Source organism: Palaemon carinicauda, chromosome 21, assembly GCF_036898095.1.
Source record: "Palaemon carinicauda isolate YSFRI2023 chromosome 21, ASM3689809v2, whole genome shotgun sequence".
Taxonomy (NCBI): domain Eukaryota; kingdom Metazoa; phylum Arthropoda; class Malacostraca; order Decapoda; family Palaemonidae; genus Palaemon; species Palaemon carinicauda.
In genome coordinates this window covers 49,210,557-49,233,285 of record NC_090745.1, presented here as the reverse complement: position 1 = coordinate 49,233,285, position 22,729 = coordinate 49,210,557, and the positions used below count along the sequence as shown (strand labels likewise).

General features: G+C 43.8%; 1 protein-coding gene across 1 annotated transcript in view; it reads left to right on the top strand.

The window, feature by feature from the left end:
- LOC137615275 (secretion-regulating guanine nucleotide exchange factor) overlaps positions 1-22,729 on the top strand; it is a 660,562-nt gene that overhangs the window by 101,272 nt on the left and 536,561 nt on the right. Inside the window, exon 2 of the mRNA XM_068345004.1 lies at positions 18,998-19,083. Within this exon, the coding sequence (XP_068201105.1) occupies positions 19,015-19,083 (69 nt within the window). The 5' untranslated portion in view covers positions 18,998-19,014. The remainder of the gene's footprint in view (positions 1-18,997; positions 19,084-22,729) is intronic.

Genomic DNA, 22,729 nt, shown 5'->3' with positions numbered 1-22,729 from the left:
AGAATTACACAAGCTAAGCACCTTATAATTCTCTACAAAGCATTAATTGCCTTTAAACTTGCACACGGCCATGAAATATATTTTACAGCAATAACAAAAACTTCACTGGTAGTATTAGACTCTGTACAATGTTAGAATTAGACAAGCCACTGGAGTTTTCAAGTTATCTCCCATATCTAGTCTTCAAGTACAGTAGATGCTTGTGAAATTCCTTTAGATCTTCATGTCTGGTCATCGCTTGTTCGAAAAGCTGCCGATGTCATCACATGTGAAACTTTTTAATGTAAAATGTATTTCTGGGCTCCGACCTGTGCCGCGCAGTGAAATACTCCTAGAGCACTATTTCTAAGGAATATAACTGCTATATATTACCAGAGAAAAAAAAGCATAGGAATGCCAGGTTGAACCCAGCTCGCTCACCTATATAAGGTGTCGGTATAAAATACTGGGGCGTGATAATTCACAACCAGAGGTCTCGCACTATTTAGATATCTCCTCTTCAAAATCCCCGCCACAGCGAGGTGCCGTTCAACACTACTACCACTAACCCAACCCACGCCAGTGACGTCACTCCTTTATAGCACTTGTTGTTATTAAGTCCAACATGTTTTTTTTCTCGTGTTTACCCTTGGATTTATCATTATTTTATAATCGATGGCCGATTCCCATGATACCCCATCGAAGTTAAGTACTTTATCCATGAGTTTTAGCGAGATTGGGCAGTGTACCTCTGTTTTTATTAATTGAGAAGTGTTTATATATGAACGGCGTCCCCGTTCTTACCGTTCATGGTTCGGCTTTGCCCTTTTTCTCGTTAGTTCGTCCGTCATTAATATTTGTTCGAACTTTTAGGAGTTTTTTCCTTACATTTATATAGTACACCGTCTTTATGCTTTCATCTAGCATTAATTTTATGTTATCCTATGATATCAGTGTTAGCGTTTCATCAAGGAGTAGGTTATGTTGGTATGCCTGCATTCGTGCATGTTGGTGGATTGCGTCACCTTTGAGATTGTTTCGCTAGTTCTAGGAAGACGACCATCTCTCTTATTATTATTAAACCTTTTAGTTTTATTTCGTACGCTCCACCTAGTTTTACATTTGGTTCGAGTGGGACTCTCGCGTTTTTTGTTGTTTTTACTGTTCGATCTACCGCTTCAGTAACTAGGTTGGTACCCCTGCTTTCCATCTGCTGATGGCGTCATGCTCCTCCCTTACCACTCGCCCGAGTCCCTCTATCGCCATATTATTTCTGCATGCCTAACCTTACTTACGTGATTTCGCTTTTAATTCATTAATTATTTTTATGTATTTGTGCATTGATATTATATTTATTGCTTTACTCCGTTATGATCATATTTTTGGGATTTTCATGTCATGTTGAGGGGATCTCCAGTTGGTAGCCCTGTCTACCACTACGCACTGGTGATTCCCCGGTACCATACCCCCCCCCCCCCCCACAGGTTGGGGAGGCTATTCCATCCCCCCCTCCTCCAGTGTACACCCTTCCTCTCACTCGATGGTTGTTGGTTATGACATACGGGTCAAGTATGCTTGTTCCTCAGTCTTCCCTCAACGTTCCGACATATTGAGGACTGAGTGTACCCACGGGGTGTGACTTAGTCTCATTCATTCATACCGGGCGGTTTCGTCTCCTCCCCTCCCGTCGCCCCGATTGGCCATCGGTCGGGGGAGGGCCGGGACCACCGGGGACTATCACACGTGATTTGTCGGTATGACTGCACCTTGGTGTAACTTTTGCTTTTAGCTATGGTTGTAAGAATGAGCACTTATATTAGGAGTGTCCCCACCTACGGTACCTCCTGCTATTATCGTCCGCATAGGACTTATTAATATCCCATATCATTATATTATATTCTACATGAATCATTACCTTCGTCCCGGTACCTCCGGTTGGGTAGTGGGGGTTCCATTGGCTCCCCCCGCGCTCTCCCGTGGTACCCTCCCGTCATCAGACATCGGAGCCTCCGGGCTCTTAAATACAAGATCTGTTGACACTGACACAGTTTTGATTAATATCCTCCCTCTGGGAGCCCTATTCAATTACAGACATTAGTTTTAGATCATAACTGGAGTTTTCTATTTATGTATTTTAAGGATGTATCTTAGGTTACTTTAAGTTTACTTTAAGTTACTTTAAGTTTACTTTAAGTTACTTTAAGTTTACTTTACCAACCCTGTTCCCCGGCCCCGGGGGCCCCGGAACTAGTTTTGATTATATTTATTCATCACTGTTTTTTGCATCCTTTTTCATCCCTTTTTATTTTATACCTCCCTGGTAATGACGGGATGGTATATTCCTCGCTATGACAATATTATTTCTTTGATAATCTTAACTTATTACGGAATTGTTTCAACAATGTCTGTTAATTTTTATATTTTTTTCCCCGGTTACTATACCGGTTCGAAATTTTGTTCATAGCCTTTTGTCCCGATTTCATATCGGTCTATTTTAAGAATCCGGAACACCCGGATCTTTTTAGGTTATTAACCTATTATGGGATACTCACGTATCTGTATTTTATTCTATACTTCCCAAGCAGCGACGGGATAGTGTATTTCAAGCTATGACAATATTATTTCATTGATAACCTTAACTTATTACGGGATTGTTTTAACAATGTCAGTTTATTTATAAGTTTTTCCCCGGTTACTAAACCGGTCCTAGAGTTGTTCATAGCCTTTTGTCCCGGTTTCATATCGGTCTACTTTAAGAACCCGGAACACCCGGATCCTTTTAGGTTACTAACCTATTATGGGACACTCACGTATCTTTATTTTATTCTATACTTCCCAAGTAGCAACGGGATAGTATATTTCTCGCTATGACAATATTTTTTCATTGATAACCTTAACTTATTATGGATAAGTTTTTCCCCGGTTACTGTACCGATCTGAATTTTGTTCATAGTCTTTTGTCCCGATTTCATATTGGTCTAATTCAAGAATTCGGAGCATCCGGATCTCTTTAGGTTACTGACCTGCTATGGGATACCTATGTATCTTTATGTTATTCTATACTTCCCCAGTACCGACGGGATAGTATATTTCGCGCTATGACAATATTATTTCATTGATAATCTTCACCTTTTATGGAATTATTTTGACAATGTCAGTTAATTTATAAAAGTTTTCTCCCCGGTTATTATACCGGTCCGAAATTTTGTTCATAGCCTTTTGTCCCGGTTTCATACCGGTCTATTTTAAGAATTCGGAACACCCGGATCTTTTTGGGTTACTACCCTACTATGGGACACTGTAGGTGCCCCTGTCGTTACTATCTATAATTATAACTTCGGATATATTATTTTGGGATTTTCATTTTATTTCCTTTGTGATTGATCGATTTAAACATTTATTCTCGATCTATTTATTTTACATTCCCAACGGAGTTACCTTGTTCATTAGTAACGATATACCCTCTTTCGGAGCTCGCAGTCTCTTCTACCTTGGCGACTCTTTAGATCTGGGTTGGCGGGTTTGCCTGGAGTGTCAGGGCAAAGAGACCCTGTGTCTCTTCCTTTTAGGGTTTTCAAGGAAGTACGTGGCTGATGTCGGGCCACGTCCCGTTGTCCCTAAAGTTAAAGCTACCTGCCAGCCCTACCAAAGACTCACAGGTCTTCCAAATCACCAAACCAGTTAAGACTTCTCTTGGGTCGAGAGCGAAGCCCGGCCTGAAACCTACGACCCCGGAGGCTCCCTTCGATCCGGCAGCCCTTTCAAGATTGATGCATGGCCTCTCGTGGCATGGTTAGTTTCAACCTGACCTTTCATTAGAAGAGGCCAGCGACCGATCCCAGGGATGAGGTAGAAATTTATTTCTATTTGAACACGATGTTGTGCTGATATTTATCCATATATATACATATATACAGTGATACCTCGGTAGTCGAACGACTCTATACTCGAACAATTCGGAGTTCGACCAAAATTTTCGAGAAATTTTTGCTGCGGTGCTCGACCAAAAATTCGGTACTCGACCAGCCGAACACGTGACGACCGCATGGGCTTTGTGATGATCGCGCCATCTCGGCCACTCTCGCTTGTTCGGGAAGCATCAGTTCTCTCGAGAGCGTCACTCAGACAACGCGCGATCAGCATTCGTTGTGATTTAGTGATTTTCAGTGCTTTTAATTGCTTTTTTAGCTTTCATAATGAGTCCCAAGAAAGTAATGAGTGTTAAGGGGAAGGAGAAGAGGAAAACAGTGCGAACAACGATCGAGTTGAAGAAGGAAATTATAGCGAAATATGAGAATGGTGTACGAGTGTCCGATTTAGCGGTAGAATACGGAATGGCGAAGTCGACCATTTCTACGTTTTTAAAGCATAAAGAAATGATTAAGAAGGCGAATGTTGCAACGGGAGTTACGGCGGTAACTAAGCAAAGGCCACAAGTGATTGAGGAGATGGAAAAGTTGCTTTTAATATTTATTAAAGAAAAACAGTTGGCCGGGGAAAGTGTTAGTGAAGCGTTCATTTGTGAAAAAGCGTTGCATATCTATGAAGAATTAGTGAAGAAAAGTCCGAGTACCAGTGAAAGTGATTCATTTACATTTAAAGCGAGCAGGGGTTGGTTTGAAAAGTTTCGTAATAGAACAGGTATTCATCGTGTTACTAGGCATGGGGAGGCAGCTAGTTCGGATCAAATTGCAGCCGATAAATACGTGGGGGAATTCGATCGGTACATAAATGAACAAAATTTGATCGCACAACAAGTCTTTAATTGTGATGAGACTGGGTTATTTTGGAAGAAAATGCCAGCCAATACGTACATTACCAAGGACGAGACGAAGATGCCAGGTCACAAGCCAATGAAAGATAGGCTAACATTGTTGCTGTGTGCAAATGCAAGTGGCGATTGCAAGATCAAACCCTTGTTAGTGTACCACTCGGACAACCCCCGGGTGTTCAAACGAAATAATATTTGTAAAAGTGCACTACCAGTTATGTGGCGCTCGAACACTAAATCTTGGGTCACAAGACAATTCTTTACTGAGTGGATAAACGAAGTGTTTGCCCCCCAGGTTAAGGCTTACCTCATTGAAAAGAGCTTGCCAATGAAATGTCTTCTGGTTATGGACAATGCTCCTGCACATCCTCCAGGTCTCGAGGATGACTTGAAAGAAGAATACAGCTTTATCAAAATCAAATTCTTGCCCCCCAATACTACTCCCATACTCCAGCCCATGGACCAACAGGTCATTTCAAACTTCAAAAAACTCTATACCAAGGCCCTTTTCAGAAAGTGTTTTGAAGTGACCAGTGACACGAAGTTGACCCTAAAGGAATTCTGGAAGGAACACTTCAGCATCCTCAACTCTGTTAACATGATTGACCAAGCTTGGCGAGGTGTGACCTATAGGACATTGAACTCTGCCTGGCGTAAGCTGTGGCCATCATGTGTCACAGAGAGGGAGTTTGAAGGTTTCCAACCAGAGGCGGGTCCAAGCACTGCTACCCCTGTAATTTCTGATGACACTGATGTCGTTGAGGAAATTGTTGTCATGGGCAGGAGTTTGGGGCTTGAGGTCGACAAGGATGATATTGATGAGCTTGTAGAAAGCCATTCTACCGAGTTGACTGTGGAGGAATTGTTGCACCTGCAACAACAACAGCAGCAGGATCTGATTGTGGAGCAGGAATCTTCAGAAGAGGATGAGGTAAGGGAGGATGTTCCAAGTTCTCTCATCAATGAAATTTGTTCCAAGTGGGCAGATGTGCAGGCTTTTGCTGAAAAATACCACCCAGAAATTGCAGTAGCAAACCGGGCAGTGCATATGTTTAATGATAGTGTCATGTATCATTTTCGAAGAATACTGCAGAGGAGGAAGAAACAATTAACAATAGACCAGTTTTTCACAAAAGAAAAGAAAGCTGCTACATCAAAGCCTGTTTCTCCTCCAAAGAAGAGACAAAGAAGAGAAGAAACCCCTGAAATAGATCTGCCCACCCTTTCATTGGAGAGAGAAACAACTCCTGAAGGAGAACTACCCCGCCACATCATGGAAGGGGACTCTCCTTCCAAGCAGTAACCTCCCCCTTCCATCCTCTCCACATCCATCCCTGTATGCCATCGAACCGCTGCTCAAAGGTATGTTCACTACAGTACAGAAAATGGTTTAAAATTGTTTTATTTTAGTACAGTAAATGGTTTAAAATTGTTTTATAGGATTTTCTGACCAATTTCATACACATTTAGATAATTATTGTTGTTTAGGTACACGTTTTATTAATATTTTGGGCCTGTTCGAGTGCTTGGGAACGGAATAGAATATATACCATTATTTCTTATGGGGAAAAAAAATTCGGTACTCGAACAAATCGGAGGTCGAACACGGATCTCGAACGGATTATGGTCGAGTACCGAGGTATCACTGTATATAATTTACGGACCTCTGTAGCTCACTGGCTCAAACCTCGTGTCACATACCGAGTCACCACGAATTATAGGATGGAAGATTCCTGGTGCCTCTGTGAACTTGACAATTGAATGGAATTATTGCCCATTAGGGGGAAGAGAGAGTGCTAAACCAGATAGCCTCATACAGGGTCTCATTTGTTATGGGCTACCTCAACAGTACAATATATCATCCCGGATGCCTCTAAGCTCCCGGAATTCGTCGAAAGCAATCCGTGGAAGGGGGCCTTGCGCTCTCCCTTCAAAGATGGTATGTTAACCATCGAAGGGTTTGGCACCCGGACTGTAGAAGATTTTGAATTCTACCCGCCGGGTCTACAGTTCCCTCTCTCTGGTTTCGCATGCCTTACCGAGGAGACACTCGTAAGGTTTGACAAGGTCCCCAAAGAAACCAAAATGTACCCAAAGGGGCAGGCTCAGTCCACCTGGGTCCGGCCCTTAAACGAGTGGGAGTGTGTTAACACTACGTTAACACCTCACAAGAGCCCGTACACGATGTTTCTAGTGGAGGAGTAAACCCCTACTCCGTGTGTCACTAAGATATCGGACCTTGCTCAGCAGGCAATAAACGAGGACAAGCCGTTACCGCAGCTGAAGGAAACGCATCCGACCTCCCTCCTGTCCCTGGGGGATCACGATTGCTGGACTAACGCCCCGGCGACCTTCTCATCGGGTAAATTAAGCGCTGACTGTGCTCCCCTACAGTTCAGTGAGTGGCTACCCAGGCTTCCAGAATCTCTGATATGCCTCGAGCTCGAAGCCTGTATGCGCCTGAGTAGACCTATCTACTCGGCTACAATGGCAGAAAAGACCTCTTTAATGTATGAAGAAGAACCACCTTTTAAGGTCTTGACGAAGTCATTACTTCAAACCTTACTGTCTGATTCCTACGACTTCTTTGCGGCCAGACGTCGTTGCTGTAGGCATGTCTTGTCTGAGGCCACTATCAGACATGAGCCTAACAAGCTCATTAAAGCCCCAGTCTGGAGCTGCTAGGGTCAATCAGAGCCTCAAGGTTCGATGGGCTTAGTCCCCAAGCACAAGTTCGAACCGGCCAGCAACCAATCTCGAGGTAGAAAGAGTCTGAGATCTTTCCATTACTTCCAAACCGGCAGTCCCAACAGGTGGTTCAAACCATCCCGGTGGCACAAGGGAGTCAACCTTTCACTTCGAAGGGTCAACCCCAACAGCAATACGTGCTGGTTCCTCAGTCCCAAGTAGCAACTACCTCCTATGCTACTTCCCCAGCCCTTAGGCCCACCTTTGAAACTCAGGGTGCTTTCCAGGGTTACCAGCGCCCCAGAGGCGCTAGCTCGAGAGGAACGTTTCGCAACAGCTACTCTCGAGGCCGAGGAGGTAAATCCGCAGCAAATCATTGGGAGTTCTCAGGTAGGGGTAGGACTTTACATCTTCCGGAACCGTTGAACGTTCAACATTTGGGCTTTCAGTATAATTTCCAAAGGTCTGGGGTGGAGTTGGATAGAATGGCCCCCTCCACCAACCAGTTTTCATCAACATCCAGCGGAAGAGCTAGTCTTATATGAAAACGATTTATTGCAAAAGGAAGCAATAAAGAAAGTAAATCGTTTGTAATTTCAGGATCACTTGTTCAGCGGGCCAAAGAAAGACTCAGAATAGCGAAGAGTAATCCTAGACCTGTCGCTTCTGAATTCTTACATTTAATGCAACAAGTTTCACATGCTGACCATCTCTCAGGTGCGGACCTTGCTTCTCTGTGGGGCCGTCACCTCCCCTATGGATCTTGCAGACGTTTGCTATCATGTTCCGAAAGCAAGGCATTTTCGTCCGTTTCTAGGCTTCAACTAGGCAAACTGCCTCACAGCAACTACAGAGTGATAATCTCTTACAACAGTTTTGGTTCCAAATCAACTTCGAGAAATCTCGTTTGGTCCCGAGGACAAGTTTCAATGGTTAGGATTCAATGGGTTCTATGCTCCCACACTCTGTCTCCCAACAGCCAAGAGGAACGATATAGCAAAACACAATACGTTTTCTCAAAGACAAATTGTCTTCCAGAAGAAATCAAGAGAGAATCCTGGGTGCCCTCCAGTTTGCCTCAGTAACAGATACAGTATACTACTGAAGGCCAGACTGAAAGATATAAGCCGAGTATGGTGCTCCAGGAAAACGAGTAATATCGAGACAAAGGGCTCGACTCCAACCAATTCTGAAGAAAAGACTTCAACCATGGACAAAGGTCAAAATCTGGCAAATCCGTTTCCTTACAATATCCACCCCCAAGCTCGTCATTTACACAGACGCCTCCCTAACAGGCGGGGGGGGGGGGGGGGGGGGGGGGGGGGATACTCTCAGTACACGAAAGTCCTGGGACTATGGTCGACAATATTCCGCCAACTTCATATCAATGTTTTAGAGGCCATGGCGGTATTTTTGACCTTAAGCAACCGGCTCCAACCAAAAACCAACATATCAGGTTTCTTCTAGATAGATAGTGGCGGACGCACTTTCGAGGACAACTCCGCTGGAGTCGGAGTGGTCACTAGACCCAATGTCCTTTGGTTGGATTCTTTCTCAGGTTCCGGATCTCCAGATAGATCTGTTTGCAACAAAGTCCAACTACAACTAGAGTGCTACGTAGCTCCCAGCCCGGATCCTCGGGCTTACGCCACAGACGCACTATCATTAGTCTGGAACACTTGGGAGAGAATTTACCTATTCCCACCAATAAATCTGTCGATGAAAGTGTTAGACAAGCTCAGGACTTTCAAAGGCCAAGTTGCTCTAGTAGTCCCCATCTGGCCCAAGCACAACGGGTTTCCCCTTCTGGTGGAACTGGGTCTCCACCTCGACAGATCCCCAATCCAATACTAACACAAGCAGTACAACTCGCTGTGTGTTAGCTTCCTCAAATTCAGAATGCCCTACCTTTCTGGACTTTATGAAATTTGCAGCTCAAGAGGTGCAGATATTGATCCTCAAATACGTTATTTTTAGAATCAGATAAGAGGGGATCCACCCTTCGACAGTATGATTCGGCTGTTATGAAACTTGCCAGTTTTTAAGGGACTCAAAGGTTGAGACGATGACTATGAATCTGACAGTAACCTTCTTCAGAATTTTATTTGAATCAGACTTAGCGACTTGTACTATTACCACAAATTAAGTCAGCCTTGAAGGTTTTACAATTGGCTTTAATATTGCCCTTACAGATTCATACTTCTCATCCATCCCGAGAACCTGCGCCAGATTGAAACCATCAACTCACCCTAGCTCAGTTTCCTGGTTTCTGAATGACGTACTTAAGTTGGCTTCAGACACTCTTAACGAGACTTGCCATTATATTCCATTGGTTAGGAAATCCTTGTTCTTAATGAACCTGACTTCTGGCGACAGAATATCAAAACTTTCAGCCTTGTCTAGAGATCCAGGTCATATTGAATTTCTCTCGTCAGGGGAAGTACTCCTTTCCCCTGACAAAAGATTTTTAGCGAAAATGAGGACCCCCAGGACAGACGGTTCCCCTGGAAGATTGTCCCACTTCCGCAGGACCCATCTTTATGTCCAGTAAACACTCTGGAAGCCTACTTAAACATATCTCCCGTTCAGTCCTCGGGGCCCTTACCCATTAGAGAAGGTGAAGAACCATCATCCTGAAAGGACTCAGACAGAAGATTCTGCATTTCATTAACGGGCTACCTAGAATCATTCCCACATCACTCCCTCACGTCCATGATATATGAGCTGTAGCTACCTCAGTTAATTACTATGAACTTCACTGGACTTACTAAATATACAGGCCGGAAGTCTCCAACAGTATTTAAACGCCACTGCTTAAAACCTCTGGAAGCCTTATATTTGCTACAGTGGCAGCAGGGAATGTGATTCCTCCTGAACATAGTGAACCTTAATCAACTATGTCTTGCTATCCTCTTACCTGTTATTTTGGATTTTATTTTACTTCCTCAGGTATTGTTCCAAGATTTGGGACCATTTCTCTGGTACTATTTCACTGCGCGGCACAGGTCGGAGCCCAGAAAAGGGATTTTGACGAAGGAAAAATCTATTTCTGGGCGAGAGACCTGTGCCGCCCAGTGAACCCTCCCTTGACTTCCCTCCCAACATGGGCCCCAAACCTTGGGTGCTATGAGGAGTGACGTCACTGGCGTGGGTTGGGTTAGTGGTAGTAGTGTTGAACGGCACCTCGCTGTGGCGGGGATTTTGAAGAGGAGATATCTAAATAGTGCGAGACCTCTGGTTGTGAATTATCACGCCCCAGTATTTTATACCGACACCTTATATAGGTGAGCGAGCTGGGTTCAACCTGGCATTCCTATGCTTTTTTTCTCTGGTAATATATAGCAGTTATATTCCTTAGAAATAGTGCTCTAGGAGTATTTCACTGGGCGGCACAGGTCTCTCGCCCAGAAATAGATTTTTCCTTCGTCAAAATCCCTTTATTATTTTGTTTTTTTTTTTTCCCCCAGATACTCTAAACCTCTAATATTTTGAGCTTTAAGAAGCTTGGAGGACTTAAATTCCCAAGGGGAAAATTTTACCAGTAGACTACTCTTAAAGTACCCCCATAGAATCTAACCTCGGTAGAATTCTGTAAATGTGCATGTGATTCAAAACGAGAAATATCCAAAGAATGCTATAAGGACTCGTTTTAATTTTTACAGATGGATCCAAGTCCAGTGCTGACGTTGGATTTGGGATATGTTTTCAAAACTATGCCCACAATGTTAGATTACCTGACCAAGCATCCATTATTACAGCTGAAAGCTATTCTATTTTAATGGCAGACAAGGAAATTTTATGGGTACCTTATAAAGATTGTTATTTTTTGCAACTCCTTAAGTCATTGCATCCAATATTGAAAGAGATTCTTGAATGGCTGTATTTGATGGGAAATAAAGGTAAAAATATTAAATTTTTAATGGATTCCTTCTCATGTCGATATCAAGGAAAACGAGAAAGCAGACTCTGACAAAGGGTGTATTTCATAGTTGTATTAGAAATAATTTATTGTACTTGCAAAGAAAATGTTACCCATAATTCAGTCTATACTTAGAGACACTTGGAACATTTATTAGGAGCTGAAAAATCAGAAAATAAGTGAAATTGTTAAGTCATCTCACCCATGGACATATTTTGACACGGAAAAGTCAAGCTGAATGAGAGTTGGTCACACACTGGATTGACGCGCAACTATTTGATCAGTGGAGAATATCAACCATTCTGTCAAAATTACTTGGTGCCATTGACTGTTAAGCATGTAATGATTGATTGTCAAAATTACTTAAATAAGAGATTATCAGTGGCATTTACATAGTATCAAATATTCTGGGACTAGAGTGCAATGGGGATTGCCTTCTTAAGTTTTATGTGGAAAATAAGTTATTCAATAAGATTTAAGCATCACAAATAAGGAATTCATCATTTTTGTTAACTAAATTTGTTGGCCTCCATGACCTTAGCTGTTATGAAGCCAGATAATATCTAATAATCAACCAATTAATCATAACTACAAAAAGTATATATTACCATAAATTCTATTAAGAAAATACATTTCACTTGAAATGCCAAAGTTTTTGTATTTGTAGTTGCATATGTTCTGTATAAATGTAATTTTCAATATTAATCTTACCCGATGATCATGTAGCTGTCAACTCCGTTGCCCGACAGAAATCTACGGTCGGGATACGCCAGCGATCGCTATCCAGGTGGGGGTGTACACAACAGCGCCATCTGTGAGTAGGTACTCAAGTACTTCTTGTCAACAAGAACTCAATTTTTCCTCTGTCGTGCCGCCGGCAAGACCTACTTGGATACGCTGTTGATTCTGGAGTTGTTGTTCACGATTTGGTGATGTATTTACTCTAGAGTTTAGCCTTCGCTATTCAGGAAGCTTTATCATTAGCTTAGCAAGCTTTTGGAATTAATTTGGATTAATTGTTAACGAACTTTGCTAGATTTTGGAATTCCCCCTTGACTACTTCTAAATTCAAGATGTCTGACCAGTCTCAAGTCCCTAAATACAGGCAGTGTAGTGTTAGGACTTGTGCTAGGCGTCTTCCGAAGGCCTCTATAGATCCTCACACCGTTTGTTCCAATTGTAGGGGTAAATCCTGTCAATTGGAAGATCGATGTGGGGAATGCGCTGGGCTTTCGGAATTCGATTTTAACGAATTCCTCAAAAATGCACGTAGGTTAGAGAAGGAGAGAATCAGGAGGAGTTCTTCTCGCTCTGTGGATTTTTCCTCTCCCCATGCCCCTCAACCTTTTCCTTCCCCTGTGGTGGTGACTCCCGAACCTGCTACTAGTGCTCAGCCATCCATGGCGGATATGTTGCGTGCCATTCAGGCTCTCGGTGACCGAGTGGAGTCATTGGCTAATGACCGTAATCAGCTCTTGGCAGATGTCAGAGAGCTGAAAGCGAAAAGTGCAGTGGGAAGTGTTATCAGTGCTAGTGATGTGAAAAGTGTCAGTGTTGCGCATGAGGGTACATCTGTGCGTGCCAGTCGTCCTCCCAGTCCGGGACCTCTTGCAAGCTCCCAAGCCCAGGGGAGAAGCAATGTCGAAGGACCAAAGGGTTCGGCAGGCCTTGATCGGCGCACGGATGTATCCTCAGTGGTTGCGGACGTATCTGTTCAAGATCGTCCCATCCACAAACAGACGAATGAGCCCTTACATTCCTCGTCTGTGGAAGAAGTTTCCAGGAGGAAACGATGGACCAAGGTCTCACGACCACTCAAACGTAAGGTCCCTTCCGAGCGAGTCCAACGGCCCAGGTGTAGCCACTGGGTCAGTTCGGACTCGCTGCAGTCATCTGATGACTGCACACCTCCCAAGAGAGGTAGAGTGGTTCCACAACAGGCCTCTGCTCCGTCTGTTGTTGCTCCAACCACGGTAGACCCTAAGTGGTCCATGCTGCAGACTATGCAGTCTCAGCTTGCGGCATTCATGCAGGAGTATCATGCTGAGAAGGTTAACACTGCACCTGTTAACCTACAACCCGCCGAGGTTGTGCGCTCAGCAGATACTGCGGCTGCCTGCTCCCACACTCCACCTGTGAGAGCTCCACCACCGATGCGCAGTCCACCCTGCCAGACGCATGTTCTTGCTGCTGTAGAGCTGCCGGGTTCCAGCACTATGCGGCTTTCTCCGCAACCCATGCGGCATGCGCCGCATACCATACAGCATGCTCCGCATACCATACAGCATGCTCCGCAACCCACCGCAGCCCCACCCACGCACCAGCACTCTGCTTTTGTTGTTGCCAGTTCGCAGACTGACCAGCAGCGGCATGATGTTGGATCCGCAGCTACGCATGCACCCGTTCTGCCGGATTCAGCCGTTCAGCTTTCTGCTCTGCCTTTGCCACTTCCTACTCAGCTTTCGGATGATGGAGTATCGGATGACGAAGCTGCACACTTGGATGAGCCACACTCTGACTTTGAAGGGCCCAAGTCTACGCCTCCCTCCTTAGACTTTCGTAAAGTCCTTGCTTTGTTCAGGGACTTGTATCCTGAGCAGTTTGTGTCTGCAACCCCTCGCTCTCCTCCCTCCGAGTTTGCTCTGGGCATGCAGTCTGCTGCGCCTGCCTTCACCAAGCTTGTTCTCGCACGATCTTCTAAGAGAGCTTTGAGGGTTATGGGAGAGTGGTTGCATTCCAAGAAGCAACTGGGAAAGACTGCATTCATCTTTCCGCCTACCAAGCTTGCTTCCAAGTCGAGCGTCTGGTATGCCACGGGAGAGGAACCCGGCTTGGGAGTTCCTGCCTCTGCCCAGGGCGACTTCTCAAGTCTGGTTGACTCTCCCCGCAGGTTGGCTATGAGACGATCGAAGATCTGCTGGTCCTTTTCTGATATGGATCATCTGTTGAAGGGAGTCTTTCGTGCCTTCGAGATCTTCAACTTCCTCGATTGGTGTTTGGGAGCCTTAAGCAGGAAGACTTCCCCTTCAGATAGGGACTCTGCCATGCTGATCATGTCTAGCATGGACAAAGCCATTCGGGATGGGTCTGGTGAACTTGCGGCTTCGTACGTGTCGGGAGTGCTCAAGAAGAGAGAACATCTTTGCTCCTTCTTATCGGCTGGTATCACTCCTTGCCAGAAGTCAGAGTTGTTGTTTGCTCCTCTCTCCAAGTGTGTTTCCGGAGGAGCTGATTAAGGGGATGGCTGCCTCTCTTATCCAGAAGGATACCCATGATCTGATGGCATCTTCTGCACGTAAGGCTAAAACCTTACCTTCCGTGCCTAGACCCTTCCGCCCTGCAGCAGTAGACACTCCTGCAACTCGGTTCATCCCGCCCTTTCGTGGCAGAACCTCCAGCAGAGGAGGTACCCGTGCCGACAGTCACCATGGCAAATCCAAGAAGGGTTCCAAGTCCGCAAAAGGCAAGTTTTGACTTTCTTCCTCTCCAGACAGCAGTGGGAGCCAGACTCAAGACCTTCTGGCAAGCTTGGGAGAGCAGAGGTGCAGACGCTCAGTCTGTGAAGTGGCTAAGGGAGGGATACAGAATTCCGTTCTGCCGCAGTCCCCCTCTAGCTTCATCTCCCATCAACCTCTCTCCCAACTACAAGGAGAAGGACAAGAGGCTAGCGTTGCAACAAGAGGTGTCGCTCTTGCTACAAAAGGAAGCGGTAGTCATAGTCCGGGACCATCAATCCCCGGGCTTCTACAACCGTCTCTTCCTGGTAGCGAAGAAGACAGGAGGTTGGAGACCGGTGCTGGACGTCAGTGCTCTCAATGCTTTTGTCACCAAGCAGACGTTCACGATGGAGACGACGAAGTCGGTCCTAGCAGCGGTCAGGCAGGAGGACTGGATGGTCTCGTTAGACCTGAAAGACGCGTACTTTCACGTCCCCATCCATCCAGACTCCCAACCTTTCCTAAGGTTCGTCTTTGGAAAGGTTGTGTACCAGTTCCAAGCCCTGTGCTTTGGCCTAAGCACGGCACCTCTTGTGTTTACCAGACTGATGAGGAATATTGCGAAATTCCTTCACTTGGCAGACATCAGAGCCTCCCTCTATTTGGACGACTGGCTTTTAAGAGCTCCAACAAGTCGTCGCTGTCTGGAGAATCTCAGATGGACTATGGACCTGACCAAGGAACTGGGCCTCCTGGTCAATATAGAGAAGTCCCAGCTCGTCCCATCCCAGACCATTGTCTATCTAGGTATGGAGATTCAGAGTCGAGCTTTTCGGGCTTTTCCGTCGGCCCCAAGGATCAATCAAGCCCTAGAATGCATCCAGAGCATGCTGAGAAGGAACCGATGTTCAGTCAGGCAGTGGATGAGTCTAACAGGGACACTTTCATCGCTGGCCCAGTTCATCGAGTTAGGGAGACTCCACCTCCGCCCCCTTCAGTATCATCTAGCTGCTCACTGGATAAAGGACACGACGCTAGAGGCGGTCTCAGTGCCTGTTTCCGAAGAGATGAGGTCTACTCTAACGTGGTGGAAGAACAGCATTCTTCTCAAGGAAGGTCTACCTTTGGCTGTTCAGACCCCCGACCACCGTCTCTTCTCGGACGCATCGGACACGGGCTGGGGTGCGACACTGGACGGACAGGAATGCTCGGGCACATGGAATCAGGAGCAAAGGACACTTCACATCAATTGCAAGGAGTTGTTGGCGGTTCATCTGGCCTTGATAAACTTCAAGTCCCTCCAGCTAAACAAGGTGGTGGAGGTGAACTCCGACAACACCACAGCCTTGGCTTAGATCTCCAAGCAGGGAGGGACTCATTCGAGGAAGTTGTTCGAGATCGCAAGGGACCTCCTCATTTGGTCAAACGATCGAAAGCTTTCGCTGGTAACGAGGTTCATTCAGGGCGATATGAATGTCATGGCAGATCGCCTCAGCCGGAAGGGTCAGGTCATCCCCACAGAGTGGACCCTTCACAAGTATGTTTGCAGCAGACTATGGGCCCTGTGGGGTCAGCCAACCATAGATCTATTCGCTACCTCGATGACCAGGAGGCTCCCAATGTATTGTTCTCCGATTCCAGACCCAGCAGCAGTTCACGTGGATGCCTTTCTGCTGGATTGGTCCCATCTCGACCTGTATGCGTTCCCGCCGTTCAAGATTGTCAACAGGGTACTTCAGAAGTTCTCCTCTCGCAAAGGGACACGGCTGACGTTGGTTGCTCCCCTCTGGCCCGCGAGAGAATGGTTCACCGAGGTACTGCAATGGCTAGTCGACGTTCCCAGGACTCTTCCTCTAAGAGTGGACCTTCTGCGTCAACCTCACGTAAAGAAGGTACACCCAAACCTCCACGCTCTTCGTCTGACTGCCTTCAGACTATCGAAAGACTCTCAAGAGCTAGAGGCTTTTCGAAGGAGGCAGCCAGAGCGATTGCCAGAGCAAGGAGGACATCCACTCTCAGAGTCTATCAGTCTAAATGGGAAGTCTTCCGAAGCTGGTGCAAGGCGAATGCAGTTTCCTCAACCAGTACCACTGTAACCCAGATTGCTGACTTCCTGTTACATCTAAGGAACGTAAGATCCCTATCAGCTCCTACGATCAAGGGTTACAGAATTATGTTGGCAGCGGTATTCCGCCACAGAGGCTTGGATCTTTCCACCAACAAAGATCTACAGGACCTCCTTAGGTCTTTTGAGACCTCAAAGGAACGTCGGTTGTCCACTCCAGGCTGGAATCTAGACGTGGTTTTAAGGTTCCTAATGTCATCAAGATTTGAACCGCTCCAATCAGCCTCTTTTAAGGACCTCACATTAAAAACTCTTTTCCTCGTGTGCTTAGCAACAGCTAAAAGAGTAAGTGAGATCCACGCCTTCAGCAGGAACATAGGTTTTACTTCTGAAACGGCTACATGTTCCTTGCAGCTCGGTTTTTTGGCTAAAAACGAGCTTCCTTCCCGTCCTTGGCCTAAGTCGTTCGAGATCCCAAGCCTGTCCAACTTGGTGGGGAACGAACTAGAGAGAGTACTTTGCCCAGTAAGAGCTCTTAGGTACTATTTAAGAAGGTCAAAGCCATTACGAGGACAATCAGAAGCTTTATGGTGTGCTATCAAGAAGCCTACTCTACCGATGTCTAAGAACGCAGTTTCTTACTACATCAGGCTTCTGATTAGAGAAGCACATTCTCATCTGAAGGAAGAAGACCTTGCTTTGCTGAAGGTAAGGACACATGAAGTGAGAGCTGTTGCTACTTCAGTGGCCTTCAAACAGAACCGTTCTCTGCAGAGTGTTATGGATGCAACCTATTGGAGAAGCAAGTCAGTGTTCGCATCATTCTATCTCAAAGATGTCCAGTCTCTTTACGAGAACTGCTACACCCTGGGACCATTCGTAGCAGCGAGTGCAGTAGTAGGTGAGGGCTCAGCCACTACATTCCCATAATCCCATAACCTTTTTAATCTTTCTCTTGAATACTTTTTATTGTTGTTCTTTGGGTTGTACGGAAGGCTAAGAAGCCTTCCGCATCCTGGTTGATTTGGCGGGTGGTCAAATTCTTTCTTGAGAAGCGCCTAGGTTAGAGGTTGTGATGAGGTCCTTTAGTATGGGTTGCAGCCCTTTATACTTCAGCACCTAGGAGTCGTTCAGCATCCTAAGAGGACCGCTAGACTCGGTAAGGAAGACGTACTTAAAAAAGGCAGAGTAATAGTTCAAGTCGACTTCCTTACCAGGTACTTATTTATTTTATGTTTGTTATTTTGAATAACTGATAAAATGAAATACGGGATACTTAGCTTCTTTGTTAACATGTATGCTGGTCTCCACCCACCACCCTGGGTGTGAATCAGCTACATGATCATCGGGTAAGATTAATATTGAAAAATGTTATTTTCATTAGTAAAATAAATTTTTGAATATACTTACCCGATGATCATGAATTTAAGAACCCGCCCTTCCTCCCCATAGAGAACCAGTGGACCGAGGAGAAAATTGAGTTCTTGTTGACAAGAAGTACTTGAGTACCTACTCACAGATGGCGCTGTTGTGTACACCCCCACCTGTATAGCGATCGCTGGCGTATCCCGACCGTAGATTTCTGTCGGGCAACGGAGTTGACAGCTACATGATCATCGGGTAAGTATATTCAAAAATTTATTTTACTAATGAAAATAACATTTTTGTATGCTTTTGTAATGTATGATATGGATACATAGACATATCAACATGTATATAAATCCATACGTGATTATAAAATGATGAAGTCAATCTAACTTGTGACTGTAGTTGGATTAACCAATAAATCAATTGATATTTATGTAGGCTATATGTAGTGTCTGATGCCATTGAAATTATCCTTCATAGAGTGATAATCTTTTATGCATTAGTTAAAAGATGACCATATCTAAATAAAATATGTGTAATCATTCAAACCTAAAGTATTTTTATTTTTGGTTCTGTCAGGTAAGTTTCCATAAATTACTACTATATCAGCATTATTGTTCATTATTATTTGTAATTATCATCTATAGAATTATCCTTGTTCTTTTTTCATCAAAGACCAAATTTATTATTAACTTTTCTGTATGCATCTCATTATACATCATGTGGAAGGTCAGATTTTAGTATTATTAATCTTCAAATTTTTCTACTAGATGAGTGGTGCTTGAAGATGGCTGCCTTATATGCTTGGGGTGCTAACAGCCATGGACAACTAGGTCTCGGATTCGTTAGTGAGCAGGTGAGTAAAAACGAAAAAAATGTCCGACCTTTATGTTGCATGCTTAAGAGAATTACATTTCTATATCTATTGATACCTCTAGACACTCACTTCCCTCTTGGCATTGAAAAACCCATTAAGTAATGTAAACTGTGTGTGACAAATAACGCATTCACTTTCAATGGTATTTTTTACAAACAAAAATGTGATTGTAGAATGGGCAGCCCATTATCCCCACTTTTAGCCAATCTCTATATGAAGTACTTTGAAACAGAAATTTTAACAACGATTAAGCTTACAAACATGGTTCGGCAGCGTCATGTTGGTGACATTTTCATGTATTGGGATGATAGATGGGGAGATTTTAATATATTTTTAATAATCTAAATTCCCTGGTCGCTAGCATAAAATTTAGAACTGAGTGGGTAAAAGATGGAAAATTAACTTTTTTAGACATAATAAATATAAGGGATTCGTTAAGGTACAATTTCACTTTGTATAGTAAACCAACTCTTTCTATTTCTTACATTAATTTCCTTAGCTATCAGGATATTTTTTTAAAAATTGGAATAGCTTGTAACCTATTTCTTAGAGGCTTGAGAATCTGTTCCTAAGCCTACTTAAGTAAAGAATTTGAAATCATCCGTAAACAACTCGCCCAGCTATTCTATTATTATTATTATTATTATTATTATTATTATTACTTGCTAAGCTACAACCCTAGTTGGAAAAGCAAGACGCTATAAGCCCAAGGGCTCCAACAGGGAAAATAGCCCAGTGAGGAAAGGAAACAAGGAAATAAATAAACAAGAGACAATTAACAATTAAAATAAAATATTTTAAGAGTAGTAACAACATTGGAATACATCTTTCATATTTAACTATAAAAACTTTAAAAAACAAAAGAAGAGAAATAATACAGAACAGTGTGCCCAAGTGTACCCTCAAGCAATGGAACTCTAGCCCAAGACAGTGGAAACCTATGGTACAGAGCCTATGGCACTACCCAAGACTAGAGAACATTGGTTTGATTTTTTAGTGTCCTTCTCCTAGAATACCCCCCAGATGCTGAAGCCTTGATGAGGATGGTGGGCTTAGGGATTAGCAGCTGGGCTTTAATGAACAGTGGAAACTACTTCCCACTGGACCTCGGTTCCCAGCTGTTGATCCAACTAAATCAGTCAGCACTTTCTCTTTTCCTTTTGGTTATTTCTTTTTTTCTCCCATCTCTTCCTTTTGGGCACAATATTGTTGACGACTTTGGCTTCTTTGAGTATATTTTGGCTGCTGCTTTGGATTTGGCACAGTGTGGGATGGACGGCATTCCATCTCAACCTGTACCAGTTTAGACGCCATCACCCTCTGGCAGACCCATTGGGTGCTGACCAAGTCTGTTAAGAGTTGGGCTCCAGTAATCCGGTTTTAAGTCACCCATATTTGCGTGTAATTGGTGACGCCAGTCATTGGAGTCGCCGGTGGGAGGGGCTAACCAACCGCACTGACCAGTGTACGCCCACCTTAAGAGAGGCAGCCCCTCTCTAATAGAGGACTAGTCCCCGCTGAAACCTCTTGTCGTGTTGGGCCACATAGGATAGGAGGACTGACATCCTCCGATAAGAAGTGGATAACCCGGCTTACTCATACCAAAAAAACCCACCCCTCTGCTGACGACCTGGAAAATACGAACATGGACCTCGGTACAGACGGCTCCAACTCAGGTTCTAATATTGTAACATTGGAACCTTATATGCGTTATGGAAAGAATGATAAGAAAAGACTAGAGAAGAAGAGAGAGAGAGTGAGAAATGATGACAGTAAAGAAAGATATACAAAAGTAGAAGTATTACCTGGTCACCATGAAGTAGTGAATTATGAAAATTTTTTATCTTAGAATTTTAAAACGCTAGAAATGAGCGTTTAAATGTTTTCAAAGCTAACAAGGAAATTGTCACTTTATGTGGAGGGCAGCCAAAAATTCTACCCCAAGGAAATGGAAGTCTCTTGATAGAGACACTATCTTCATTACAAGGTGAAAGGTTAAAAACACTTACTTTTAAATATTAAACTTAGCCGGTGAATATATATATAGCTTACGTCTCCGACGGTCGACAGATTCCAAAAACTCGCGAGCGATCGCCATGAAGGCTGCCGGGTGTGCCCACCAGCGCCGACTATCGGCCAGATACCGCATATACTTCTCCATAAGTTCAGTTCCTCTCTGTCGGTGGTAGTGACAGCATTAGTTCCGCTCGTGCTTAACCTCAAGTTTTTTACTGATTGGTGGAGTACTTGTTCATGGTTTTATGGCTTTCGCCGTGTTGGATTATTCTCAAGCAATACGATCTTCAAAAGAAATGCTTTTGAAAGGAGAGAAAAATTTTTTTTTTTTAATCTCTCTCTGGATTTTCCATAGAGAAAAGATGGCCGACCCTTCCCTCAGTGTACGGAAGTGTGTTAAAGGCTTTTAGTAATTATTTTATCACTTTATAAATTATTGTTGATATTTATAGATTTACCTCTATATATTTTATATCTCACCCGCCTTTATTAGGCCTCTTCGATTCCCTTTCCATTTATACTAAACACCGAGATAATTTTTATATATTTGTTTAGAAGCGACCTATGCTTATTCTTTGTAGGCGGTACGGACTTGGAAAGCGAAGTTAAACAACGTTGAGCCCATTCAATTTTTATATTTGTTTAGATTGATGAGATGAATATTTTTAGAAAATATTTTAAGAAATTTATTCTTTGAATAGTCTTCGTGCTGTTTTCAAAGATGAACTAACGTTTGGTTTATTTATGCTACGCAGTTTGCATTCTATCGTTACGATAGAGAAAGAGAGAATCACGGTTTCACTTTGCAGAAAGAGTAAATCGTTTTTGACGTTTTGTTCATTCTTCTTACAAACTGAAGTTTTTTTTTTAAATACTAATTTAAAGGAACATGTTAATTTTCAATTTCTTAATCCTTTTAGTATTTTCCTTTAGTCAAATAACCTTTTTATTGACGAAGAGTGAGTGAGCCTTTTTCTTGTGAGTGGCAAGAGAGCGAGAGAGAGAGAGAGGGAACGATCCAAATATTTATTCTCGCAGATATTTACTCTCGTCCCAAGTCTCTGTACGGGGAGAGAGAGAGAGAGAGAGAGAGAGGATAAAACGTTCTAGTTTTTATTCTCATCCCAAGGCACTGTACGGTGAGAGATTGAAAACGTAGTCCTTAGTGATTTAGTTTTAGTCTCCTCCCAAGTCACTGATCTTTTTAACTTTATATATTTCCGTTTTATTCCACATATATGTGTATGTTTATTAATTTTTGCATGTGTGTTTCATTTTGTACTAATGAGCTTACATTATACGACATATTTCGCAATTCTAACCTTTTGATTTAAGGGAGAATTGCGTGCTTCAGGTAGAAATCAGCTTTATTCATGTCTAATGTGAAATTATTAAAAAATGCAATGTCAGTGAAGAAAGTGCGAAAAACATGTTCAGTGTTGCGGAGGGTTTTTTTGTTCGTGCTTGTCACTTGCCTAGTCCGAGACCTCTTTCAGGCTCCCCTACCCCAGGGAGAAGGAATGTCGTAGGACCTAAGGGAGTGAGAGGTGTAAACCAACGAACAGACGTTCCCTCAAAAGTATCAGACGTTGCTCTTCAAGCACGTCCT